Source organism: Cynoglossus semilaevis, chromosome 10 (genome assembly GCF_000523025.1).
Source record: "Cynoglossus semilaevis isolate Cse_v1.0 chromosome 10, Cse_v1.0, whole genome shotgun sequence".
NCBI classification, from domain to species: Eukaryota; Metazoa; Chordata; class Actinopteri; order Pleuronectiformes; family Cynoglossidae; genus Cynoglossus; species Cynoglossus semilaevis.
In genome coordinates, this window is record NC_024316.1 from 3,440,448 (window position 1) to 3,467,891 (window position 27,444).

Sequence of the window (27,444 nt, forward strand, 5' to 3'; positions counted from 1 at the left end):
AATAAACCTCAGATTAAAATACAAACTTTGCATGTTAGTAGTGAGGGAGTTATCCTTAATGCCAAGAGAACATCGTCTAAATCTTTATGTATTAAGCAAAATCACACAACCAACATGAAACAAAATAAGATATTTGGATTATATTTGGCTAGAATAACTAAAATTGTCAATAATGCCAAATATTAAAATGCATATTTGTGTGTATATGCTTAGCTGACCTGATCTTTATGTATCTCCAGTTAATATTATCTAGAGCTAAATGTATCAATCAAACCCTGATTTACTTGCAAATGTACCTGCAACACGTCTACTCTCCTGTAACCTTCAACCTTCACTTCCAGCAATGGGGAAATATTTTTTCCCTCACATTAAATGTTTGTGCATTTCAACAGTGTTTCACTCTGCATATTTTCCACCTCTGTGTTTTCCTCTTTCCCACGTTCCTCGAGGACTGTATCATTTGGAACACCCTTGCAGATTCACAGCCACTGGTTTTAGAATGGGCAATAATTTCTATGCTGATGACGGGCTGTAATGACTGTGAGCAGAAGGTGATGGAAGGTCAGCTTAGTCATCAGCCGAGGGTGCGACGTACTACGCAGTAAAGCCTGGTGGTTTCAGTGTCAGCTGTAGACGTGTTTTAAACAGCACTGACAGCTGCGTATGATCATGTCATATTGATAAACTGACTCAGCAGCAGGCCTAATGTTCTTGTTTCTACATTAACTCAGGGTCCTGAGTTAACCTTTTGCTAAAATAGTACCAGTCAACATGGCAGATTTCATTTTGTATATCATGTCGTGCACTGGCTGAATTCCCAAGGTAAAACAGGTATGAGCTGATGTCATAGCCTCAGGGTTTCCCTTAACTGCAACAGCAGCCATATTGAAACCTGAAGCCTATGGTTCACTTTCACTTCTCTGTCCTGGTTACACAGCAGTGCTGAAACACTGGTCAGTTGTGCAATGTTGCAGGCAGAATATAGCCAGGTTCTCTTGCTTTTACAGTGTGCTGTATCAAATCAGAGTCTACCTAATGATCAGGTCAGAATGGAACCAATGTCGGAGAAAGTCAGAACGGTTTCTTCATACTGCCAAAACCACACAGCTTTTCTGACAGTCACTAAGACCAGACTGGAGCTGTGGTGCAGATTGGTTGATGTGCTGCACCCGTGTGCAGCATTTTGTTTATCACACAGTGCACGCCGGTTGCTGTAAAATATACTCAATTTCATTTGATTTGCAACCCGTACAATTGGGGCAGTAAGTGAAATCCAATCGAGGGTTACTGCACGGCAGGTGAGAATGTTATCACTGTGCCACAGCCGACCTTAATAAGGAGGATGAAAGCGTGACATGATTGTCCAGTAGTATCACCAGTTGCAGTCACAGCGTTACTGATGGTTCCTAATATGTCATCATCACGCTTCAATAGAGGGCCTAGCTTCCAATCACATACTCCGTCTCCTCATGTGTGCCTTCTTTCGGTGTGTGCTGGAGAATCTCCTGTCCAGTAGGATTTACAGTGAAATGATGTTCAGTTGAAAACATGATAGCGATAAACATAAACATTTTCGTAAAGTTAGTGTTAAAGACTTTTTCCCCAATGATTTGCATTAATACAGATTTAATTCCCAAACCAAGTTTTTTTCAAGGCCTGACTGATGGTTATGGAAGGCTATATTCAAGGTCCTGGAAAAATACTTAAAAGACTTACAGGTACTGTAAACCATCTGCTTCTTTTAAGAACTGCCCCACTCAACTGCGTTACACACTGTGATGACTCATTTAGGGCAGGTAGGTGTCTCCTTATTGCCCTGTCTTATTTAAATGAACAATTTCTCCAGCAGGTTTCCACTGTTGCATGTGTTCTACGTTGGCACAACAGGGAAATCAGAGGTTTTATTTACAGCACAAATGCTGGCTGAGGTTTTCAAAAAAGCTTTTTTCAGTGCGTCAGCAGTCACAACCAGTGAAACCCTGCAAATGAGTAATGTGGCTTTAAAGCACAGATGTAACCACTGTGTGCACCACTCTGTTATGAGGAGTGGGAATGTTTTCTTTATCAATTACTAATCCAATTACAGAGGGTCCTGGACTGATGTTGGGAGTTCTGTTTCTACGATGCTATGTAACTCAATCTTGCTGAAATGCTGTGGGTTGAGGACATTGTAACCTGAGGACCACTGTAGTGATAAAGAGTCGAATTAGATGAGGTTTATGTGACCCTGCAGTTGTCTAATATGTCTTTAGCTGACACATGATATAATAATAATCTGACTAGAAATCAGTCAGTGATTTGACCTCTGACCTCTGACAGTCTTCATCATCATCATCATATTGTCTCCATTATACATGCCGTTATGTTTTCTTACAAATATCCCACATGTGTCTGACTGAATAGTCAACCAGTTCCAGGGCTTCCTCTTTTCTATCTCTGTGATAAAGTGACAGTGTGTTAATCCTAATATTTGGACAACATGCCTAATATTGTCTAAGAGAAAATGCATTATGTTACATTAATGTAACGGTACAAGATGGGGCGTATCAAATATTGTGAAATCAATTCGATTAATTAGTATATGACTAAATTTTTTTTATTTTGGCTCTACTCCTGACATGTTGGTTGGAGGCTGCCTGTTATTTGGTGTTGGTTTTCTCATTGAGCCAAGTGTAGAATTAAGCTCCTAATGCTGTGGCATACACAGCTGACTCAAGAGTTCTGTCTCTGCCAATTTAAAGAGCTCAGTATCATAGGAGCAATGGAGGAAGTAAACACCCACCCCTCCTGCCCCCCCTCCATCTCTGTTACCCCCCTCTCTCTCTTGCACCCAAACAGATTCTTATTGTATTAAAATCTTGGAAGGAAGCTTCAGTTCATGTTTTGGCAAAATAACATTCCGGATGCTGATTGTCTAACAGAATTCTCTTCAATAGAAATCAACTCAAGTGTTTTTGCTCTGCTCAGGAAGATCAGGTATAATGAAATGATTGGGCACTTGACTGTGGGGGCGCTGAAGTGTCCTGCTTATTTAAGTATGTGTGGGATGGATCATTTGTTTACATGTCATTAACAGTTATTGTGTTTTAATAAATGTTCCTGTTTCATTCAAATTTTCCAAATCAGATCAGAATCGCAAATCATATGATCATAGTGTGAACTGGATGGTATCTGACAGAGCTTTGACTTGGCTGCCCTTATCAGGGAACTAGGACTGTCACTTCTTCTGCACATCAAGTTTGAACAGAATTTATGTCATGTGATGTGCTAAGTCTTTCAGCATGAACGTGCACATATGCAAATATTTAAACATTTCCTGGCAGTTCAATCTAGTTATTTTATTTGTTATTGGTAATATATATATACGGGGAAGATTGTGTTTATTTTCTCTCGTGTCAAGCTGTTTCTATTTCAGTGTGGACAGAGGCTTGTACCATCTACTTACACTAATGACCAGGTGCCAGTAAATGGCCTTGGTGTCGCACTCATTCATTTGCATTTCCTGCCCAGTGCTATTTACCCATGTTCTTAGCACAGTCTGCCTGTTGTTGCGTTTCTCCAGAGAGATCCCTATAAATAAGATCCTGTGGGTGACGCAAGTTCCTCTCCTCTTATCCGCTGTGTCTGTGTGTGTTTACATGTGAATGCACACACTGTGGTTATTTGTCTAGGTATCTCAAGTTTGTGGTCTTTCTGTCATTAGCGCACCGAGATTGTGGACAAGTGACTTTTATCGCTACGTAGTTCTCATGAGTAATGTCACAAAAAAAAAAACAAAACCCCCAGCCTCAGACCATCCCTGGTTTGTCTATCATTGTCATTATTTAGTGTTGGTCGACTTTGCTGTCTTGACTGTTGCCCACACTCATGTTTGCAACAAACCTGTGTGAGCATGCAAAGAAGAAGTAATGAAACTCTGACGCAGGTGGAAACAGTGGGCAACTGAGGCACTGACATCACTTCCTTATACAGAGAGGGGGGATGCAGGGGTGTTTATATGTGTCTTCTAACACAAAGAGTGTACATCCAAAAATGATGGTGCTGTCTCAGCTGTGATGTGAAACAACTCGTTTGCGTTTGTGGGTTTGACATGAAAAAGACTGGAACTTGTTCACACATGATCCTAGTCTTGGTGTTGGGAGGCCAATCAGCTGATTCTTAATCTCCTCTGCCCCACATACACAATACAATCCCTTTACACAGACTTTAATCTGCATAGTATTATTATGTTAAGTTGACATAAGTCTAAAAATCAATTTTAACCACAGGTGACAAACAAGACCTCAAAGGTATTTCACCCTTTATATCCCCTTGACCAAAAATAAAAAACAAACAAACAAACAAACACATATATATATACATTTATGCTGTATGTGTTATTTGTGTTTTGACTGGTGAAAACCCAAACAACACAAGAATAATTTTCACCACTACTACAAACTACTTACGTTGTGGTTCTGTTAGCAAATAGGCTAAACCGTGAAGCTAGCAAGCCAATATGACACCAGTGTGTATTGGAGTAATGATTCATATGCTTCCTGTAATCCTCAAAAATCACTGGGAATGTTGAATTAATATCCTTCTATAATTTGTTGATTGAAGGAAATTGTTTAATCATCTCTCTATTACCAGGGTGATCGAACTGGTCAGGAATAATACAAAAAAATGACATACTGACACAGATTTGACAGAGCAGGCCTCTCGTGTCATTCGCACTCAGGGCTCACTCAGCATGAATTCCTCTCTGCACTGCAACACCCTTTAACCTACACCAGCTGTGAATACACACATACGCACACACCCGCATACAATCACTTCCTGCGTCTCGGGGTTTTTTGGGCAGTGCGCTCGCTCTTTTGGCCAGTTGGCCCTCTCTATTAGTTTGGTGCTTTCCAATCAGCACATTCCTCTTTCTCTAGTCAAACTCTGGGAGACAAGTTTGGCGGTGCACACACAGGGTGGGGTAACTCTCATATCCTGTCCACTGACCTTAGATTACGCACATACAGCCGCTGTTCTGTTTTGCTCTCGAATCACACTCAAAACACCGCGTACTTGCTTTCGTAGAGGCAGCTTTTGCCGTTTGGTGCAGCAGCTGTCACAGATACTTCCTCAGACACTGTCAGTGTGTCTGTGCCTACTGTCAGCCACACACCCAGTGTGGCCGTGCCAGTCTGTGCCTGTTGTTGTGTTCCACACCACTACAGACTTTCCTCTGTCTGGGCTAACGACCCCCGTCCCACCCTCTTGCCCCGCTCTTCAGGCCCCACTCGGGGCACTAGAAACGCTCTCAACAGAATTCTGTTTCCAACAACAACAACAATAATGCTCCAGTCTGCAGGCATTTCTCTGGGAATTGCTCTGCTTCTGCAGTTGCATTTGGCAATTTGAAATTCAGTTCAAAGCTTCACAGTAATAAAATATGACATCAGACACTTCTTCAAATGATAACATCTGTCTTAGAACCTTTTGACTTGACCTAAATATCTTAAACGGCTGACGACTTTGTCCTCAAATCTGTGTCAGTGAGTTTGTTCCTCTTAGTAAACAAGCCTGTTTGGACGGTGCAGCCATGCAGACGCAGTGAAGAAGAAACCTAAGGACACATTGGCCGATGTGTTTTTCATCTTGAGGAGGTTTCTGGCCAGAGTGCGTATCCAGACATGAAGTCAGTGCTGAATGTTGGCCGTCCTATTGAAGCGTTTTTCTATATGGAATGACAAAGCCATCAGTCACACAACCCCCTGTAAAACTTACTCTGACTATATAGCCAACTTTTTTTTTTTTTACTGCTGAAGTGCACACTTGTTGCCTCCCTCCCTCCCTTCCACTCTTGTTTCTCTGTTTTCACTCTATTGTGAAACCCATGAGTTTTCTGCATAGAGCGAATGGGAAACAAGAGGAGTACATTTTGCAACTCATGCTTGTAATCTACATATTAAGTCCTGAGGGAATTTATTATCTCGTTGTTTATTGTTCAAAAACACACCGCACCCCCCAGTGGAGGCTGACGACAGTATGAGAAAGCTCCAAGATGCAACAAAATATCTGAGTCACTCCCGACTGGTGCCTTTTTATCCAGCCTCACTCCCTCCCTCACCCGTTTTCCCTCCCTCCAGTTGGCTGTTAAACTTTGGCACCTCTCTCTGTCCTTATTTTCTTTCCATTGTTGTCTCATACATGCACTGGGCCATGTTCCATCTTGCTTCCTCAGATTACACTCAACATGTGTTTATCTTCTGCTCCTCCTCTTTTATTCTCCAGCTCCTTCTAACTTAACATTTTGCTCTTTGTTGCCCCCTCCCTTCTGCCCCCTCCTCCTCTCCGTGCGTTGGGTGTGGGTCGCGTTGTCGTCCCTGCTCAGCGTGGAGCTGATGTCAGGGGACTGAGACTGAGCAGCTCCTTGGCTCATTGCACTTGACATAACTTACAGTGTTATCAGTGGAAATAGTCAGGGGATGACGGAGAGGAGTGTTGGAGGTGGTGGGAGTTGTTATGTTTGTGTGTTAGTTAACATTGCAGGGTGTGTCTTTCATCCATGTTTGTTGCACAAGCACACTGTGTGTGTTTTGGGGGGTCACAGTTCAAGCAGACTTTGTCCTTTTTTTTTTTTTTACATCAAACTGTGGTTGCAGTGGGACTCAGCAGTCCAAGGACGAATGAGGAAGGGGTGGTGCTGGCTGTACAGAGGAGGAGGAGAGGGGGTGGAGAAGATAAATGTTTGAGTCCCATGTGAATTGGATTGACCTAAATATCTTAAACGGCTGACGACTTTGTCCTCAAATCTGTGTCAGTGAGTTTGTTCCTCTTAGTAAACAAGCCTGTTTGGACGGTGCAGCCATGCAGACGCAGTGAAGAAGAAACCTAAGGACACATTGGCCGATGTGTTTTTCATCTTGAGGAGGTTTCTGGCCAGAGTGCGTATCCAGACATGAAGTCAGTGCTGAATGTTGGCCGTCCTATTGAAGCGTTTTTCTATATGGAATGACAAAGCCATCAGTCACACAACCCCCTGTAAAACTTACTCTGACTATATAGCCAACTTTTTTTTTTTTTACTGCTGAAGTGCACACTTGTTGCCTCCCTCCCTCCCTTCCACTCTTGTTTCTCTGTTTTCACTCTATTGTGAAACCCATGAGTTTTCTGCATAGAGCGAATGGGAAACAAGAGGAGTACATTTTGCAACTCATGCTTGTAATCTACATATTAAGTCCTGAGGGAATTTATTATCTCGTTGTTTATTGTTCAAAAACACACCGCACCCCCCAGTGGAGGCTGACGACAGTATGAGAAAGCTCCAAGATGCAACAAAATATCTGAGTCACTCCCGACTGGTGCCTTTTTATCCAGCCTCACTCCCTCCCTCACCCGTTTTCCCTCCCTCCAGTTGGCTGTTAAACTTTGGCACCTCTCTCTGTCCTTATTTTCTTTCCATTGTTGTCTCATACATGCACTGGGCCATGTTCCATCTTGCTTCCTCAGATTACACTCAACATGTGTTTATCTTCTGCTCCTCCTCTTTTATTCTCCAGCTCCTTCTAACTTAACATTTTGCTCTTTGTTGCCCCCTCCCTTCTGCCCCCTCCTCCTCTCCGTGCGTTGGGTGTGGGTCGCGTTGTCGTCCCTGCTCAGCGTGGAGCTGATGTCAGGGGACTGAGACTGAGCAGCTCCTTGGCTCATTGCACTTGACATAACTTACAGTGTTATCAGTGGAAATAGTCAGGGGATGACGGAGAGGAGTGTTGGAGGTGGTGGGAGTTGTTATGTTTGTGTGTTAGTTAACATTGCAGGGTGTGTCTTTCATCCATGTTTGTTGCACAAGCACACTGTGTGTGTTTTGGGGGGTCACAGTTCAAGCAGACTTTGTCCTTTTTTTTTTTTTACATCAAACTGTGGTTGCAGTGGGACTCAGCAGTCCAAGGACGAATGAGGAAGGGGTGGTGCTGGCTGTACAGAGGAGGAGGAGAGGGGGTGGAGAAGATAAATGTTTGAGTCCCATGTGAATTGGACTCACATGGCTTCCTCTTTGCTCTGCTCACTATTCCAACGGTTCCCATCAGCCTTCACTGTTGTACTGTATATCATCTAGTTGCTCTAATCGTATTTGGGTTTTGTGGCCAGAAGGCCGTTTTTTTGAAGTCAACATGTTTGTTCACTGTGGCTGACGTAAGGTCACAAAAATGGTGTCTCTGTCTGCTCCTGGCTGTCAATGGACAGAAACAGTAGAGTTAGTTTAAAAAGATTAGGTATAAAGGAGATTATTATTAAGACTTTAACCCCGCAAAAGAAGTAGCTACAGTGACCTAGTATGTGTGTGTCAGACCTCATCTGGTCAATGTCTTCTGTTTGTGTGGTGATAATGACAAACCTGACAGTGTGGTGTCGCTGTCCCCTCTCTCCCAGGTGACATCACGCAGAAGGGCTATGAGAAGAAGAAAGCCAAACTGCTGGCGTCCTACATCCCCCGTTTGCCAAGTAAGATCAACTCATTTCATGTCTCACTGTTACTCACCCTCCTCCCCACTCCCATATACTTTTTCTGTTGGTCAGTCTAAGGTCAGCTCAAAGTGACTTCATCAGAAGGAAAAACAGACGTTAAGTTTTAAATGCACTTCGTCTGCAAAACGTCTTAGTGTGGATTTTAGTGTCGACCACTTTGTGTTTATAGTGAAAAGGTGCCGTAACTGACTATTCCCTGTGTCCTCAGCGCCTTCTTTGTTTAAGCTGAACCGACTCTCTGGGGCACTCTAGTGGCCAAAAGTAGAAATTATTTGATGTCCACGACCTTTTTGTACACTCACACCAGAATTATATTTCAGACAGATTAACGCCTCAAACATTACTCATACCCCTTCCATTAGCTTTCTTTTGTAGTTATTAAGTAATAAGTTTTTGTCCAGCCGAAGGACAGCAAGGTAACAAACCCAAAAGTGCCAAAAAGGCAGTAAAACAACATGTTTTCACACACACATACTTAAATATCTGCTGTTAACCTGCTGTAACCTCACTTGATGCGGATTGATGCCACGTGTGCACCACAGCTTCCTCTCTTCTGTGTAAACCTACTGTAGGGAAGTTCCACTGTTTCACAGTATTACAATGAGTCTGTCACCTTTGTCCTCAACGGTTAGATGACTTGTTTGGATTTTCTCAGTCAGCTGCCTCACATTAGGGCGTGGTGTTTCCTCTAAAGAAAATGCACCACCTCTGCACCAGCACAAAGAAGAAGAAGACATTTAGTTATATATTTGAAAACCTTCCTTTAGTTTAAGATGTGAATAACTGATAAACCGAACATGGCGCACACACACACACACACATATATATATTTAGTACATATAGTTTTATTTTCTCAAAGTTGTCTTTATTACCGTGAAGAACTGCAGAGCCCACAGTTCCATCCTGCCTCTCCAACGTCATCTCTACAGTGAGTCTGGCCCTCGGGGAGGAGACGGCAGTCGACTAAAATATACTGTAACCTAGTTTCATGTACTGTAATACGAGTTTTTTCAGTCCAATACTTGCCTTATTTTCACCCCAAATTTAGACGCTCTGACGTGGAACTGTATTTATGTTTTGTTTCTGGGTATCATGAAATATTAATGCCTGCATATAAATGGCGTCATAAACTCACACAGTTTATTTTTTAATGCTTGTTTTTGCATATATTTGTTTTGCTGATTATGTATTCTCTATCTCTGCTTCTGTTTTGTAGATGCAGATCTTTCCTTGCCAGATGTCCAGCTTTCTCCAAACCATAGTGCTGACCCCAGCCCAAGTCCTGAGGCCCCGGGCCCCTCCACCTCTTCAGCCTCCAGACACCACCGTGCACACCGCAGTGGAGGGGCCAGGGATGACCGTTACAGATCAGGTATGGTACATGTGCTTGGAAACTCTCTCCATCCACATCATGTTTTTTCTCAACTTAACTTTATTTGTTTTTATTCTTTTTTTTTCTACAGACATCCACACAGAAGCTGTGCAGGCAGCACTGGCCAAACACAAAGAGGAAAAGATGGCACTGCCCATGCCAACAAAGAGACGCTCAGCCTTTGTCCAGTCTCCCATAGATACCTGCACACCTCCAGGTGAGCTGAAGGTCCAGACCAATGGCAGTTCTTTCTGACTAATCCAAGCACAGAGTTTCTGTTAGGATGTGTTTAAGCAGCGGCAGCATGTGATCCCACGGTGACAGGTGTTGGGAGTGTCACTTTAAATGTATTGCCTTTTGTTTGTGAGCGCCATTACCAGAATGAAGCCAGCTTCAGTATAGATGACATGTATAGGTTATCGTAACGGCTGATTAATAAACTGAGTACCTACAAGTTTAGACTTTTTAGGATGTTTATTATTTATGCTACACTAAGGTAGACTCTTTTTGTGGCTATAAATCTAAAGCAGTCGTGGCAATAATTTAGTAACAGCCGGGAACAGTAACCTGCTGCTACAAACAAAATTCAACAGGCAGCATAAATCATCATCATGGAGTGAAACCACAGACAGACCATAAAGCTCTCTCTGTCATTTTCTTATGCTCTCCTTGATGATGGATGATTTTCCACAACCCCTGAGAAAAACCCAGTGTGTCTTACACATTCACTGATTTTCCAATCAGACACGTCTTCTGCATCAGAGGATGAGGGCTCATTGCGTAGAAAGGCAGCACTCAGCGCAGCACTGGCCCAGAGCCTCCAGAGCCCCGATTACTGGATCAACCGTTCCGTCCAAAGCTCCTCCACCTCCTCATCTGCTTCCTCCACCCTCTCCCATGGAGAGCCCAAAACTCAGCAACCGCCACAGCTTCAACCTGGAATTTCTGTGTTGGCAGATGTATTGGCCCACACACGTATAGGTAATGTCTCCAGTCTCAGTGTTAACTGATGTGAGGTTAAATATGCTGGATCTAATGCTCACTTTGCCTCCACCCACCCCCCCAGAAAACAGTGTCCCTCCAGATGTGACGTCCTCCACTCCTCAGGAGAGAGGATCCAGAGTGGACCTGGCCCCAGCAGTCAGGGGCATGAGTCGTGGACAGAGCCGCTCCAGCATGTTGGACACTGCTGACGGTATAACGCAAATGACTGTTCTAGAATTAGAAAAAAAATTGGTAACTGAATGGAGATGCTTCCTGGTATGTGGCTCTGGTTTTTGATGTGGAGGTCAAGGCTTTTAGTCCTAGTTACTGATTGACACCTTGTGATTTTGCATTAATTATGTGATTTACAGCCACACAGCTGATTGGAGAGATCAAATGATTGAAAGATCTGCCCATGTTCATCCAGAATCATCCTGACCTTAATTACTGCTAATCACAGATATTTTGTGTTCTTTCTTTTGGGTCCATTTTATCCTGTACCTGTCTTGCCTTTCATTTAAAAAAGGAAAAAGAAAAGGTAATAAAAAATCAAAGTCTTGGGAAGGGGCGGGATGCTGAAGAGGTCCAACTCGGCTTGCTTTCCAACCTAGAGTTTCTCTACCTGTCCTCATGTTTGTCCCTCGTTGTAGGTGTAGTTGTAGAGTTTTCCCCGTCGTCGATTTTCCTCATGATTGTCCAATCTGTGTCTCTTCAGGAACCAATTTTTCCCTTCAGTTTCTTCCTGCTCTTACATCTGGACTGAGTGTGTGCTTGTGCATTAGGTTTCTGCTTCTGTGTCAGGATGTGTGTCGTAGAGATCTGTGTTATAGAACAGACTTGCATGTGTGGGTGGGTGCGTGGTGAGCTTTTTTGTTGCCTGTGTGATCTTTAGGTGTTTGTGAACACGCCTTTTTTGTCGTTTCCTCAGGAGTGCCCGTCAACAGCAGAGTCTCCACGAAAATACAGCAGCTGTTGAACACACTGAAACGGCCCAAAAGACCTCCACTCAGTGAATTCTTCTTGGATGACTCTGAGGAAATTGTAGAAGGTACAAAAATGCATATCTTGTACAGACAATGACGTTGACTCGTACCAGTTGTTGGGTCCATTCTTTTTTATCCTTATCTAAGCACTCTGTTGTTCTCTGATTTCCAGTTCCTCAGCCAGATCCCAACACACCCAAGCCTGAGGGCCGTCAAATCATCCCAGTAAAAGGAGAGCCACTCGGAGTGGTCAGCAACTGGCCGCCCGCCCTACAGGCTGCTCTGGCCCGCTGGGGGGCCACACAGGCCAAGAGTCCAGCCCTCACTGCTCTGGACATCACCGGCAAACCCCTCTACACACTCACATATGGTGAGAACGAGCTTAACACGGTCTCTTTCTTAATATTACATTAAATTTGTAAAGGTTTAATCCTCTAGGGGGCAATGTTTCTATCAATAGTGACTTATTAGCCCCTGTGTGATGTACTTATACCAACTGCTGTCACGTGACTCGGACTCAAATGACTGTTTACGGCTTGTCAGTAAATGCACCATCACAAACCTTAGAGCATCTGGAAGAATATAAATAATATTAGGAACTGATGGTATTCTAGCTCTGTACTGGACTGGACCAAAGTTACCTGCTCAGGTGGAATAAGAGTCATAAAAGAACCAACATGTTTATTTTAAAACCAACTCTCGTTTTTGTCCTCTGCAGGCAAACTGTGGAGTCGTAGTTTAAAGTTGGCCTACACTCTGCTGAATAAACTTGGCACAAAGACCGAGCCAGTCCTTCAACCAGGAGATCGGGTAAGTGTGTCATTGACACTTCACCTCTATCTGATTGAAGGACTTGACCATAAAGACTACTGTACTTTCTTGTCAGGTGGCGTTGGTGTATCCTAACAGTGACCCTGGCATGTTCTGGGTAGCGTTCTATGGCTGCCTATTAGCTGAGGTCATCCCTGTGCCTATAGAGGTTCCACTGTCACGACAGGTAAAGATTTTATTTTATATTTTGTCCACAATTGTCTGGCTTTTTTATTTTCTTGTTTTTGCTTTTTAATATTTTCCATTATTTCTTTTGACAACATACTTTTGAAACGTCTCACTCCTTGACATATCTCCCAGTGTTTCGTGAGACGTCCTGACCTTTGTCTCTCTCTGCAGGACGCAGGCAGTCAGCAGATTGGTTTCCTGCTGGGCAGCTGTGGTGTCAGTCTGGCACTGACCAGCGAGGTGTGTCTCAAAGGACTGCCCAAGACACAGAACGGAGAGATCATCCAGTTCAAAGGTCAGCCAGAGTCGACCCACATTTGGGGATGTTGTCAACTCAGCAAAAATATTTTTGTTTTTATCTCGTTGGGATTCATTAAACGGAGTCATTAGAAGGACTGCAGGATTTGCAGTAGTCGATTTAAAGATCTGTTTGTACGTGTGGAGCCCAGTATTGACTTTGCCTCTTAAAGGCCGGCTTTTAACATTGGCTGTGAAACCAGGAGGTCACAGCAAGAAGGTTGCCAAATTAGGTCAGTCCTGATTTGTTTTGTCAGCTTTTTTATATATCTATGTGGAATCTGATTCACCAGGATGGCCGAGGATGAAATGGGTGGTGACAGACACCAAGTATCTGACCAAGCCGTCCAAAGACTGGCAGCCACACATCCCCACTGCCAACACAGACACCGCCTACATAGAGGTACGCAAGTGCTCTGATGGTAGTTCTTTTTCATTCAAATTTGGTATTATTATAACTATTAGAGATCATAAACAAAGGTGCAGTTTACGGTACATTAATACTTAACCCCTCTGTGTCCATATCACCACAGTACAAAGCGAGTAAGGAGGGAACAGTGATGGGAGTTGCTGTGTCCAAGATCTCCATGCTGACTCACTGTCAGGCTCTGACCCAGGCCTGCAACTACTGTGAAGGTCAGGACTCTGCCCTTTATCCAAAATTGACCTCTTCTCTCTATGAAACCGATGACGAGGAGAGATGGACTTGTCACACTTAAGTCAAACTCCTTTATAATGTATTTTCCGGACAATAAGTCAGACTTTTTATCAGTTTGGCTTTTTTTTTACAATAATACACTAATACTCTAGTGCGATGTAGAGTCACAAAGACCTCAAATACATGTCAATGTCTTTTATGAGTCATTGTGCTCTCTCTCTTGTAGGAGAAACACTGGTCAACGTGTTGGACTGCAAGAAGGACATGGGTTTGTGGCACGGCGTCTTGACGGTGAGATCAAGTGTGAAGTGGCACTTACTGCGTAACCAACCTACCTCATTTTTCAAAAAGTTTGACAAGGTTTCCTGAATGCTTTTGTTTTGCTCGCAGAGCATCATGAACAGAATTCACACCATCACGGTGCCCTATGCTGTGATGAAGGCCTGTCCCATGTCCTGGGTGCAGAGGGTCCACATTCACAAAGGTTTCACTTCTCTTCACTGTCACTTCTATCAGTTTCTTTGCTATAACTTTGTGGTCCTTGTTGTGTTTTGGTTTGAAACACTGCTTATTTTACCATGGTATAGTGTCAATTGCGACTGAACTGCCAACTTTCGTATACTATGTCAACGCATGATTGTCAAATTCAAAACCTTTGTGTCCTTTCATAGCACGCGTGGCCTTGGTTAAGTGCCGTGACCTCCACTGGGCCATGATGGCCCACAAGGACCAAAAAGACACCAACTTGTCCTCCATACGAATGCTAATTGTGGCAGATGGAGCCAATCCATGTGAGTCACTTTTACCATTAACCATAACGTAGAAAATCACTGCTTATTAAATGTATTTGTAAACTGTATTCTGCCTTAATGACAAAAAATATTGTTTATTTTCAGGGTCGGTGTCATCGTGCGATGCCTTCCTGAATGTTTTCCAGTCTCATGGTCTGAAGCCGGAGGTCATTTGTCCATGTGCCACGTCACCTGAAGCCTTGACGGTGGCCATACGCAGGTACTGCATCTTACTGTCACAGTCTTCAAACATTTGCCCTGTCTCACTTTAGTGTATCAACTTTCACAGAGCACCAACGATAAAGATTTTAAGCTGCTGAACTTTGACAGTGGGCAGTTACCACTGTCTTTGAAAATTACAGGCACTTTTGTCTGTTTTAAATGAGAAATAATGTTCGCAAAATACATAATAATAATAATTAAGTAGCATTTGGTCATGAATGTGAATATGAAAAATTCTCATTTAAATTAAGTTATTTACCAGTGTTTGCTCTTTCTCCAGGCCTGGTGCACGAGGTGCTCCACTACCAGCCAGAGCCATCCTGTCCATGGGCGGGCTGAGTCACGGTGTGATCAGGGTGAACACAGAGGACAAAAACTCTGCTCTCACTGTTCAGGATGTGGGCCACATTATGCCTGGAGGTTTGTAACTGCAGTTTGTTTTTATTTATTTTTTTATACAAAGGCACACGTTCTGCTCCTTTTGCTCTGCATCCACAGATTATTTTTAGTCTATTCTCTGCCTCCTTTATTTGTTCCACAGCAGGTTTTAAGTATACTAATACTTCATGGTTATTTCTTGTAGCTCTGATGTGCATCGTGAAACCAGAAGGGTCTCCTCAGCTGTGCAAGACCGATGAAATAGGGGAGATTGTCATCAACTCCCGAGCTGGAGGCACAATGTACTACGGTCTGCCTGGTGTGACCAAAAACACCTTTGAGGTCTGTCCAATGTTGCTCTGTTCCCTTTTAGACACACTGCTGCATCAGAAATATATCAGCATTAAAAATCTCATGGGTCTCAAGAATTGATAATGTGAAAGGAGTCACTAACTGATTTATCCACTAGATGGAGCTATAAACCTCTATCTAGTGGAGGTTTAGGGTGAAATATCCCTAAAAGATCCAGTAAAATCATTTCATGTTTTTTTTTTATTACCCACCTCAGATGTGGATTAATGTTTACAAAGTTAAAATGGTCATGTAGACATTTATAGCTCCCATCTCCTGCCTCTTCTTCCTACACTCGCCCACAGGGTTTGTGTTTTTTATTAAGGCAGTGAAAGTCACTAAATGACTAATGTGTTTAAAGAATATGAAGCAGTTTTTTATTGCTCACTGTTTAACCATTTACACCATAGTGTAGTGAGGATAGGCAGAGATGAAACATTTAATTTAATTTTAAATATATATACACATTTAATTTACCCAGGGTTTTTAAAAATCCTTTACTTTCATTTTTTTTTTTTAATTTTATCCTGTGATCGAACAGCAGTAAACACCAGGTGTCACTCTTTACCATGCTGTTGAATTGGTTGAACTCTGCATGTTCAGGACGAGGTCATAATTTGACTGTTTATCTGTAGGTCATTCCTGTCAACCAAGCTGGGGCTCCCATTGGAGAAATTCCCTTTTCTCGCACTGGTCTGCTTGGATTTGTAGGACCGGTAAGAATACCACAAAAATACTGAGGGACACTGAGTAGGGAGGGCCTTTATTGTAGTTCTCACCTGGTTGATTTCTTGCTCCACAGGGAAGTCTGGTGTTTGTTGTGGGAAAGATCGAGGGGCTGCTGCTGGTGAGCGGACGTCGTCACAACGCAGACGATCTGGTGGCCACTGCGCTCGCTGTGGAGCCTGTCAAAACAGTTTACAGAGGGAGGTGAGGAGTTCACCGCTGCCCAGGACCTACTGTGTTTGTCTGCAGTCACATCCCATAATAATATTTGAAAATGCACAGGGAGTTTTTTTATTTTATTTTAAGTTGATGTTTCCCCACACTTTTTTTTATTTTAAGTTGATGTTTCCCCACAAATTTCAATGTTTTTGTATATTGCTGTTAATCAATTTTTTTCATTCCTTGAAAGTGAGCAGTACATAGAAAAGTCACTTCAAGTCATTTAAATGTAAATATTTATATTAAATAAAATATTAGTCAATGTTTTTTTTCTTTTTGCTCTTTCTATCACAGGATTGCAGTGTTTTCAGTGACAGTGTTTTATGATGAGAGGATAGTGATTGTGGCAGAGCAGAGGCCTGATGCCAGTGAGGAGGACAGCTTCCAGTGGATGAGTAGAGTACTGCAGGTACGTTCAGACCAGTAACTCTGTAACTGCTGGAATGAAGGTTGGATCATAAATCCCATTAAATATATATTTAATAGTTGCTAATAGATAATAGATACTGTGTATGGTGTGAAATTTAAATAATTTCAACATTTCAGAGCATTCAAAAATATATTTGTGGCATAATGTATAAATGCTGAAATACATAAATACTAATCATAATGTCCTTTATTTTACAATTTAAGTACAAATATTTTTCCAGTCATTAAGAATAAATAAAAACATCCAATTCTCCTAACATGGAGTGTTGTTAAAACCTCACATCCTGTAACTTTTATCCACTGCCAGGCCATCGACAGTATCCACCAGGTCGGCCTCTACTGCCTGGCACTGGTCCCAGCCAACACCCTGCCCAAGACGCCACTCGGAGGAATCCACGTCTGTGAGACCAAGCAGAACTTTCTGGAAGGAAATCTGCACCCATGTAATATCCTCATGTGCCCCCACACCTGTGTGACCAACATGCCCAAACCACGACAGAAACAGCCAGGTAAACACTTTTTATTCGATGTTTTACTGCCCCTACAGGTGTGACTTGGTCATCACAATCACTCATGAACAGACTAAAATGCACATACAAAATAAAGACATAAAGAATGGACTGACCTAATGCAACCTGACTCTGATTGTTTCTCATTCTGAGCAGTGGACGTGGGTCCAGCTTCCATGTTGGTTGGAAACTTGGTGGCAGGGAAGCGGATCGCTCAGGCTACAGGCAGAGAACTGGGCGTGGTGGAGGACCAGGATCTGATCCGCAAGGTACTGAGATCAGAGCAGAGCAGAGCACTGTTCTGTTCACTAAATATCAGAGATGCAACGTTACATTTGAAATCTGTTTGCATATAAAGCATTTAACTAGTAAACCTACAGTGTGAACAGAGAGAGGGAATGTGTATTATAATGAGAAGCCATCACATGTAGATACAAACTTGATTTTAGCTTTAGAACTGTGAGTGAGACTTTACACAGTAGATTATCTAAATTATTTGGCAAGATGGTTATGTAATGAAAAGTTGTTATTCAGCCAGGTTGTCTCCATCTTTCTGTCAAAGACTAATGTCCTAAACTGTTGATGTCTTTTCCTCAACCGCTGTTTGCTTGGTTTGGGCTGTAGCTCTTTATGTGGCCCACCATGATGGTAAGGCTCTGTTCTGGCCCTCTCTTGTCTTTCTTTGCTTCTGCTGCTTCTGTCAGTCAGATGTGTTTTTGTAGCTCCAGTGGCCCCCGTCCCCAGTTTTGCTCCATGCTCTAATATAACTGTCTGAGCAGAGTCTTTGTCCAGCATGGGTTCACAGAGTGGACGTTGAATAAATCAGTGATTGTTTATGACTCTTTTAACATTTCTTTTATCTACTGTCATCTACTGATGTGGGCAGTAATGTTCAGTAAACTAAAAACCTAAAGTTCAGGAATAAACCAGGAGATTGTTAATTTACTTAAAGTGATTAAAAGTTATGTTTTGGACAATAAATGTAAATTACATTAAATAAATCTACTCAGGACCATATATATTGTGTGTTGGCCATGTCCACTGTGATGCGTCCACGTGTAGCATGGCTAAGTGAGTGGTCAGAGCTGCTGGTCAGCATGATGTGAGTCCTGATTTACTGAGCAGTGTGTGACCTGTCTGTCTGAGAGAGTGGATGGCACCGTAATAAAAAAAAATCAAACTCCAGCCAGTCATTTTTATTTGGCCAACATTGTGATACTGCTGTAAATGATTTATTTTTCATGTCCTGAGAGTGTCACCCTGTTTATTAATCTTCATTGATTTATTGTTGGCATACTCTACATTTATAGGCTCCTGTGCTTTTTGTATTGCTGCTGAATCCTCCTCAATACTGCAGATCTATATAAACTGTAAGGATTTAATCCACTGGAACCTCTCATTTTATAAAATCAATATCTTTTATCTCCCATTAAGCCAGTTGTTCAAAGCTATTCTTGTTTTTTTGAAGAAGTCATCTTTTGATGTTTCAGTCCTTTTGATAGAATCAACTTCTGAAAATGTCGCTTTAATGAAGCAGAAGTATTTTTCTAAAATACTGATTAGAGTAATTGTGTTAATTAAAACTTTGTTAATGCCTCTTCAAGCAGTTGCTCTGGTTTTTGTTTTTTTTTCTCCTGTGGTTTAGTTTTTGTCAGAGAAAACAGGAGCAGATGGTCCCAGTGTGACACTTGGCAAAAATATTTCTCTGGATGCTGCTACACTGGTGTTTTGTGCTTTTGTGTGTATGTGTGAGGTCAAAAATGTCCCAGAGCGTCTCATCACCGGTGCCCTTAAAAAAGTCTTTCATATTCCTCTCAAAGTGAAGTGACTAAATATATATGTTGATAGAAGTGTTGGTCGTCTGACTGTGTCAGGCCTTCTCTCTGTCTATATCCTCATAGTTTTTATGTGATTTATACCAGTGATGTTACTTCACCTCAATATCAGTGTATTTATTTAATTCGTCCCTAAAGTTTAAGTAGTGACATATGTGACCTGGGCCTCTGTCCTGTTTGTCCTTTCAGCACCAGTTCCTCTCTGAAGCTCTGCAGTGGAGAGCCCAGACCGACCCAGATCATGTTCTCTATGTGCTGCTGAATGCCAAGGTAAAAAAAAAAGACACACACACAGCTATTTAGTCACAGCTATACGTAGTGTTCGTACTTAGAGTATTTACATGTGGTATGGTGTACTGTAGTACTACTGATTAACCTGGTTAACCATTTTGTTCATACGAAATGTTTACTACAGTTTCTCTGTTTCTCCACCAGGGGGTAGCAGTGTGCACAGCCACCTGTGCTCAGCTGCACAAGAGAGCAGAAAAAATCACAGCCACCTTAATGGAGAGAGGCGGCCTTAACACAGGAGACAATGTAGTTCTGCTCTATCCTCCAGGTAGACCTGCTCCTACAGAACGTTCAGTCAGAGACGTTTGTCCAAAATGACTTTGGTTTCTGACCGTCTTCTCCCTGTTCAGGTATCGACCTGATTGCTGCCTTTTATGGCTGCCTATACGCGGGGGTAATCCCTGTGACGGTGAGGCCGCCACACCCACAGAACCTTGCTGCTACTCTGCCCACTGTCCGCATGATCATCGACGTGAGTACAAGGGCAACATCACCGCAGCAAGTAGTCGTCACAGTGGTTGTAGTTTCGCTCATATTTAGCAAATTCTCCTGCTCAGAGTCGAGAGGTGATTTTGTGCCTAATAGTGATGATAGGAAAACCGATTGTTTTACACTACTTTAAAATGAATTTTACAAAAATCAATACACTGTCAAAGGTTAAAAGTTGAAATTAAATTGAAAAAAAAAAAATATATATATATATAGTGTGAGAAATTGTAATTTTTTTTACCCAACTTAATTGTGTTTTTTTTTCTTCTGTGTCACAGGTGAGTAAGGCGTCCTGCATCCTCACCACCCAACCTCTCATGAGGATCCTCAGGTCCAGGGAAGCTGCTGCCAGTGTCAACATCAAGACGTGGCCCACAATCATTGATACAGGTTCAGGAAGCTGTTCATATCTGATCACATCACAGTCACACCGCAGGGTTTAACAGGGTCGAGGCAAAGTAAAATATTTGCCTAATTCGGCCACTAGGTGTCCTGTTTGAGCTATTAAAATCGTTGAACACTATGGTACGGCGCTGTATTTCTTATAGGTTTTCTCATAATCAATAGTTGTATAGTTTTTTTCTCCCCAGTCAGTCATCTACTGTCTCTCTTCAACAGAAAGGAAAGTTTTGGTTTTTTTTCAAAGAAATTCCAAACAATTCTTTGTATCCTGCTTTTTCCAGATGATCTTCCCAGGAAGCGGCCCCCTCACATCTATAAACCCCCCACAGCAGAGATGTTGGCTTACCTGGATTTCAGTGTTTCCACCACAGGAATGTTGACTGGAGTCAAGGTGGGAAAAAAAACAGATTTTTCAACATATTTTATATAAGTTAACATGACTTTATCCTCAGGAACTGATTAGATGTTTTGTTGTGTAGATGATTGTGAATCTGATGCCTTCATACTGATTATATGTCATGTAACTCTGTCAGCTCACATTCTTCTGTTAAAAAAGTAAACACTTTGTTGTTTATGTTCGTTATTAAGTCAACCTTTGAGGTGTCTGACGTGTGTTTGACGTGATTTCCGGACAGATGTCTCACGCAGCCATCAGTACCCTGTGCCGCTCCATAAAGCTGCAGTGTGAGCTCTACTCCTCACGCCAAATAGCCATCTGTCTGGACCCATACTGTGGCATGGGCTTCGTCCTGTGGTGCCTCTCCAGGTAACTTTTACAAAGTCACTTCTAGTCTTTCTGTAAAACCAAGGCCTGTGTCAGTGTCACTGCACTGAGCCTGTCTGTGCTGCAGTGTTTACTCAGGTCACCAGTCCATCCTTATTCCTCCTCTGGAGCTGGAGAGTTCACTGCCTCTGTGGCTGAGCACGCTCAGTCAGTACAAGATTCGAGACACCTTCTGCTCCTACTCTGTCATGGAGCTGTGCACCAAAGGCCTGGGCACGCAGACGGAAATGTTGAAGGTCTCACACACGCTCATCCTTTCATTTGTTTTCCTCACTTCCAGTAATGGCAGCAATCATTAAGAGTGTTGTGTGTTTGTCCAGGCGCGGGGTTTGAACCTGTCGTGCGTGCGGAGCTGTGTGGTGGTGGCAGAGGAGAGACCTCGTCTGGCTCTGAGTCAGTCCTTCTCCAAGCTCTTCAAAGACCTCGGTCTGTCGTCACGTGCCGTCAGTACTGCTTTTGGCTCCAGGGTCAACTTAGCCATTGGTCTGCAGGTGGGTTTCACACTGATCTGTTGGTTTGTTTCAATTCTTTAATTTATATGAATATTTTATTTTATAGCAGTATTGAAAGCAAAAGTATTTCTATCATTGAAAGTTTCACGTCCAACCTGATTTTTCTCTTTGTCCTCAGGGCACAGCTGGACCAGATCCTTCCACCGTCTATGTGGACATGAAGTCTCTGCGTCACGACAGGTGGAGAACACACACTTATCACCTGACACTGAATAACAAATCAAAAGAGTGAAAGGAAGTTAAGAAATGGCTGTGTTTGTCTCTCAGGGTGAGGCTGGTGGAGCGAGGAGCGCCACAGAGTCTTCCACTCATGGAGTCAGGAACTGTAAGTATTGATTATTGTCCAGTAGAAGACATTTGTGCGGCGGTCACTCTGACCACACCCCCACAGAGGTAAGAACAGTGGTTTGTACCAGAGCTGAAGCTAAAGCCTCCTCTGTGTTCTCCTCAAAGATCCTGCCTGGAGTGAGGGTCATCATCGTCAACCCGGAGACCAGAGGTCCTCTGGGAGACTCCCATCTTGGAGAGGTCAGAGCAGAGAGGATTGTGGGATAAAGATAAAAAAACTCTTTTCCCTGTAAAAGATTTCGAATTTCAATCTTTTATATTGATGTTTGACAGATGGACTGGAGTTAGAGGAGTGTTTTTTTTTGTTTTTTTTTTGGGTGAACTAGTTTGTTTCTACATTTAGACACGTCACTAAAAATAGAAAATATCTTCTTCCTTCCAGATCTGGGTGAACAGTCCTCACAGTGCCAGTGGCTATTACACCATCTACGGGGAGGAGAGCCTGCAGGCAGATCACTTCAACACCCGGCTCAGCTTTGGAGAACCACACACCCTGTGGGCCAGGACGGGCTACCTGGGCTTCATTAAGAGGACGGAGCTGCTGGACGCTAGTGGAGGTGAGAGGACAGTCGCATTCAAAGAACAATGACCTTCAAGGTCCAGACTGGGGTTTCAACCTGTGCGTTCTTCTTCTTCTGCTGCAGATCGTCACGATGCCTTGTTTGTCGTCGGTTCTCTGGATGAAACCTTAGAACTGAGGGGGCTGCGTTATCATCCCATTGACATTGAGACGTCTGTGTCACGAGCCCACCGCAGCATCGCAGAGAGGTGAGCCTCTGTCTGCTCATGTCATCTGAACCTCTTGCTCACACACACACCAATAAAGAATATTATAAGACTGTAATTTAGAAAAAAAATCTCAGGAGTTTTTCAAATTTTTAGCAACAACAATATTTAATATTCCGTAGAGTAAATGACTCTCACCCGTCCTCTGTCCCCTCAGTGCTGTGTTTACATGGACCAACCTGCTGGTGGTGGTGGCTGAGCTGAGCGGCTCGGAGCAGGAGGCCTTAGACCTGGTCCCCCTGGTCACCAACGTGGTGCTGGAGGAGCACCACCTCATCGTCGGGGTGGTGGTCATCGTGGACCCCGGCGTGATCCCCATAAACTCCCGAGGAGAGAAGCAGAGGATGCACCTGCGAGACTCCTTCCTGGCCGACCAGCTGGACCCCATCTACGTGGCCTACAACATGTGAACACCCACCTTTCTCCAACTGATGCAGAACACTGAGCCAGACTCTGAGGCGGGAGGTGTGAGGGGAAGAGAATCGGGGGTGCAGTCGGCAGTGACCCCTCCCTCCCCCCCGGGGTTTCTCCTCAGACACAGGTTAAAAACACCAAACATCGTGGGAACGCAGGTAAAAAAAAAATACCAGCACTGGAATGAGATTGTGCTTCCTTCCTGCCCCCACCTGCTCGACCGCCGCAGTCAAGGTTCACTGAGATTTTCTCTGCTGTCACCTGGAGGAAGTTTGTCTTTAGTCCTCTGTTCATCCTGATGGCACAAATTACTGTTTTTATTAGACATGTTTTTATTTCCTTTTTACATTGAAGAACATCATCTGTCCTTCCATTCTTTTCTTCATCCTTCTGTGTTCATGGTTTCACCTTTCAACCTCCTCCATCACTGATTGGCAGGATGTTGGGCTGGAACTGCTGAGAGGAACTGGAACTCTGTCCTTTTGCACTTTCCTCTAAGTCCAGACGCCTCTCGAGTCCACTTCCTGTCTCACCGGCCTCATCGTGAGCCCCTCCTCGTCCCTCGTGTCTGCTGCTGTCACGAGAACAAATCCGCGTCAGTATTAAAACGTGCCACCAGCAAGTGCAGCCCCACAGGGCAGACCTGACACCTTACCTTCCCAGCAGGGTGCACTGTGGCCTGTCACACACCGTCACACACGTGTCCAACAATGACTTGAATAGTTTTTTGATGCAGGATTTAACAAAACAAACGAAAAAACAACAATGCGCATGTTTTTGTTTTTTTTTTTCAGTGTGATTTTAATAGGAGATGATCTCATAGATAGAAATTAAGATTTTGATCATTCGAAATTTTCGAAACAAAAAAGAGCAGAGAAAAGCTGTCTGGTGTCTGGGTGTGCTTGCTGATTTAGAAGTCGTCTCACATGCAGCAGAAGGACGGCTCAGATGGCAGCGGTGGATCAGTGGACGTTGAACATCCTCACTTCTTTTTGTGCCTTTTCTTTTAGAACGCCGACAAATGAAAGCAGTAAAAATCCATTTTCTTGGTTAAACAAGTAACCAAATAACAAATAAGTAGTTGTTGTTAGTTCACAGTCATACTCCACTGGTGCTCTCAGACATTTCCTGCTCTGCATTATGGCGACGTTGTCATCAGCACAAAGGCATGAGGAGAACCCACCGTAGAACCGTGGAGAAGGTTACAGTCCAGTGCACAAAGACACAGTGAAGCCGACCGTCATCAGGAGTCGTCACATGAACGTGGAACTTCACAGAAAGAAAGAATGTCCAGTTTTACTTCATCAGTTTTATAGCGGTCAGATGTGTGTAGAGAACAGGTCGTATAAATCAGCCATATACTGAAGTGAGTTCAATGTTGAGTTTTTAAAACGTCCCACCACTCTAACACATACATACATGTACACACATCTATATATACAGTATATGTATGTATATGTATACATATAAATATGTATGTGTATATATGTATATATAAATATGTATGTACATATGTGTTTGTATATATATGGATATACATATCCATATATATATATGGATATATATGTATGTATATATATACTGTCGGAAAACAGCCAAAAATCTCTTCACATTTTAAAGTTAAAAAAGATAGTAATGATAAACGTAAAGTATTGATAATAGGTGTGCAATCAAACGGAGATGATCACAGAGATTAAGGTTAAAAAGCTCTTACGTTCAGATGTTCCCCAGGACGGTGAGGTGACCCCTGACTTGACCCGACACAAGGTGCTAACTTTGAATCTTTGTGTTGTTCCTCATTCTCTGCCTTTTTTAACGGCACCATTAAAACTGTTACAGTTACGAAGAGATTCAAACATATGAAAATGAAGCCTTATGAAGCCCGATAACAGCATCAGTGTCTGTGCTGCTGTCTGTTTTTAAGCAGATGTCAGTTAAAAAAAAAAACAAAAAAACTTTTCTAACAGGAGGGCACGAGGGGGTTGTGTTTTTGTTTTTATTTTGGAGTCATTTTCCTTTTCATCATCACCTTCGACGAACAATTCTTCCTGAATGTAACACGAAAATAGTGACATTTAATGAACAGCAGTCAATACTGGGCAGAAATGAGAGCAGGATGACGTCTGCAGCCTGTGTTTGCTGTTGTTCATGTGAACGCGACAATTTGAACTAAGACTTGACTGATGTTTCATACTTGACTGTATTCTTCCCTTAAAGGTTTGACATCAAAAGGTTCAGATTATTTTGGCAGGAACAATGTGCACTTTTCCAACATCATTCTGTTTGTTTTTATTAGTGTGTGTGTACTCTGTATGCGTGTGTGTGTGTGTGTGTGTGTGTGTGTGCCCAGTTTAACAGTGATATCTAGCTTTTCTGGTTTGTCCTCTGTAAGAAAATATGACCAGAATATTAAACCTTTTTTTTTTCATTTTCTTCTTTTTTTATGTCGCATCCACTGTATTTTTGATTTAATTTCTTTTCCTCTAAAATTGGATTTTTAAAAAATATATTTTATCAAGATTTCATCAATAAACGTATCATGCATTTTAAACAGCACAATGTCTGCACAAACAGCTGAGTGAGAGGAAGAAGAAGAGGAGGTTTGACTTAGAGCACATCAATAACAGAATCTTCATCCAGTGACGGACACGCACTCTGTTAGGATCGACAATAACAAACAGAAGTTTCTGAGCTGCTGTCTAAAAACCGCTTTGCTGCCACCGTTTCACTCTGACGTGCTCCAATAAAGATTTCGCGTTTGCCCTCGAAGCCTTTTCAATAGACATCGGTGCTAATCACTAAGAGACTTTCCCCTCAAATGTATCGTTTCCTTCTAGGATTCCTTCTCTTGTAATTATTTTTTCATGCAAACGTCCTTTTTTTTTAAGTCGTCCCTTCATCAGTTTCAAGATCTGATGAAAAATATCTGAACAACAAAAAAAAAAAAAAATCAAGGACGCTGATGGAGCTCAGCGTTTCCTGGCCAGGTGTCTCTGAGCCAGGACTGGTGCACATTTCAAAACTCCAAAGTCATCTTAAGCACAAACTGCAATTTAACATGAAAAAAAAAAAAAGAATTCTTGGGTCTTTCACACAAACGTCACAAATCCCAGGGCCCTCCATGTATACCTCAGCGACTGTGTGTTCACTATGCATCTGGAGCTGCAGCAGAAACTCTCTGAAACAGTCAATGGTGCATAAACCTGTAACATGTCTGACTAAACAACAACTGTCACATTGTCACTGGATGTGTTTCATGTCAAATAAATAGAAAATGGTTTGTCAACGTTTTCTCTTTTTTATATATATGAAATATTACAGCAAATGTTACTGATGATTGACTTGTGTCTCAGATGAACTGGAGCCTTGAAGGAATTGGATTTTTTTTATGCAGCAAGCACTGATGAGCAGTAGGGGGCGGTAGAGTTGAGCACTGACAAGAGTACCATCTATCACCTGAAGGTGCCGGGTTCAACTCCACCCAGTCCCTAAGTACCAGGTTGGGTTTCATCATGAGGAGTCACGTGTTGAGGATCAGAGGGTCGATCCCTGAGCTCTGTCCCTGTTCTCCATGTGGGTGTGTCGGCCTCCTTCCTCCCTCAGTCCAAAAACACGCAGATTAGCGTCTTTGCTCTGACTTGATGGACCATAGATCTGAATGTGCAGCGTGTGAACGGTTGTTTGTGTCGTGTGTGACGGACTGGAGGTCTGACCTGGGTGGAGTCCAGGGGTTGGTGTCAGGGACCTGATGACCTTGAAAAGGTAGAAAATGAATGAACTGAAAGTCAAAGACACGGATTTGAAAAAACGGAAACAATGTGACTGATATATTTCATTGTATGGACTTGAATTGGATTTATTAATAAATTAGTCCTTATTTTGAAATTGTGACGACAACTTTAACACAGGTAAAGATAAATTAACAAAGTTACAGTGAATACAGTGTGTGTGTGTGTGTGTGGGTCAAATGTTGGTCTGCGGTCCGTTCTGGGTTCCTTTACCCAGATGAGTGTTTTTCCCAAATTTATGCCATGCTATTGGAGAGAAGGAGGAACACAGGAGGAGACATAAAACTTCTGTGATTCTGACAAAAAAAAAAAAAACAGGTAAATAACAAACAAACAAATAAGTAGAAACTTAAAAATATATATAATAATAATATAATA

At 42.6% G+C, this 27,444-nt stretch overlaps 1 protein-coding gene across 2 annotated transcripts in view; it reads left to right on the plus strand.

Moving 5' to 3' along the window:
• Positions 1-24,477, plus strand: part of dip2ba (disco-interacting protein 2 homolog Ba) — a 32,760-nt gene extending 8,283 nt beyond the window's left edge. Inside the window, exons 2-39 of one of the 2 annotated variants that reach the window (XM_008318203.3) lie at positions 8,404-8,475; positions 9,716-9,871; positions 9,963-10,088; positions 10,616-10,852; positions 10,938-11,066; positions 11,382-11,393; positions 11,784-11,903; positions 12,011-12,208; positions 12,557-12,648; positions 12,725-12,835; positions 13,009-13,132; positions 13,428-13,537; positions 13,668-13,770; positions 14,019-14,083; positions 14,183-14,276; positions 14,464-14,583; positions 14,689-14,803; positions 15,086-15,225; positions 15,389-15,525; positions 16,170-16,250; positions 16,337-16,464; positions 16,774-16,888; positions 17,216-17,417; positions 17,574-17,686; positions 19,442-19,522; positions 19,688-19,811; positions 19,894-20,015; positions 20,311-20,422; positions 20,716-20,825; positions 21,070-21,200; positions 21,286-21,454; positions 21,539-21,709; positions 21,849-21,910; positions 21,998-22,055; positions 22,184-22,258; positions 22,461-22,635; positions 22,723-22,846; positions 23,022-24,477. In XM_008318203.3, coding sequence (XP_008316425.1) covers positions 8,404-8,475; positions 9,716-9,871; positions 9,963-10,088; positions 10,616-10,852; positions 10,938-11,066; positions 11,382-11,393; positions 11,784-11,903; positions 12,011-12,208; positions 12,557-12,648; positions 12,725-12,835; positions 13,009-13,132; positions 13,428-13,537; positions 13,668-13,770; positions 14,019-14,083; positions 14,183-14,276; positions 14,464-14,583; positions 14,689-14,803; positions 15,086-15,225; positions 15,389-15,525; positions 16,170-16,250; positions 16,337-16,464; positions 16,774-16,888; positions 17,216-17,417; positions 17,574-17,686; positions 19,442-19,522; positions 19,688-19,811; positions 19,894-20,015; positions 20,311-20,422; positions 20,716-20,825; positions 21,070-21,200; positions 21,286-21,454; positions 21,539-21,709; positions 21,849-21,910; positions 21,998-22,055; positions 22,184-22,258; positions 22,461-22,635; positions 22,723-22,846; positions 23,022-23,274 — 4,667 coding nt within the window. In that variant the 3' untranslated portion in view covers positions 23,275-24,477. The remainder of the gene's footprint in view (positions 1-8,403; positions 8,476-9,715; positions 9,872-9,962; positions 10,089-10,615; positions 10,853-10,937; positions 11,067-11,381; positions 11,394-11,783; positions 11,904-12,010; positions 12,209-12,556; positions 12,649-12,724; positions 12,836-13,008; positions 13,133-13,427; positions 13,538-13,667; positions 13,771-14,018; positions 14,084-14,182; positions 14,277-14,463; positions 14,584-14,688; positions 14,804-15,085; positions 15,226-15,388; positions 15,526-16,169; positions 16,251-16,336; positions 16,465-16,773; positions 16,889-17,215; positions 17,418-17,573; positions 17,687-19,441; positions 19,523-19,687; positions 19,812-19,893; positions 20,016-20,310; positions 20,423-20,715; positions 20,826-21,069; positions 21,201-21,285; positions 21,455-21,538; positions 21,710-21,848; positions 21,911-21,997; positions 22,056-22,183; positions 22,259-22,460; positions 22,636-22,722; positions 22,847-23,021) is intronic. The other variant, XM_008318204.3, reaches the window with a different exon arrangement.
• Positions 24,478-27,444: the final 2,967 nt, after the last annotated feature.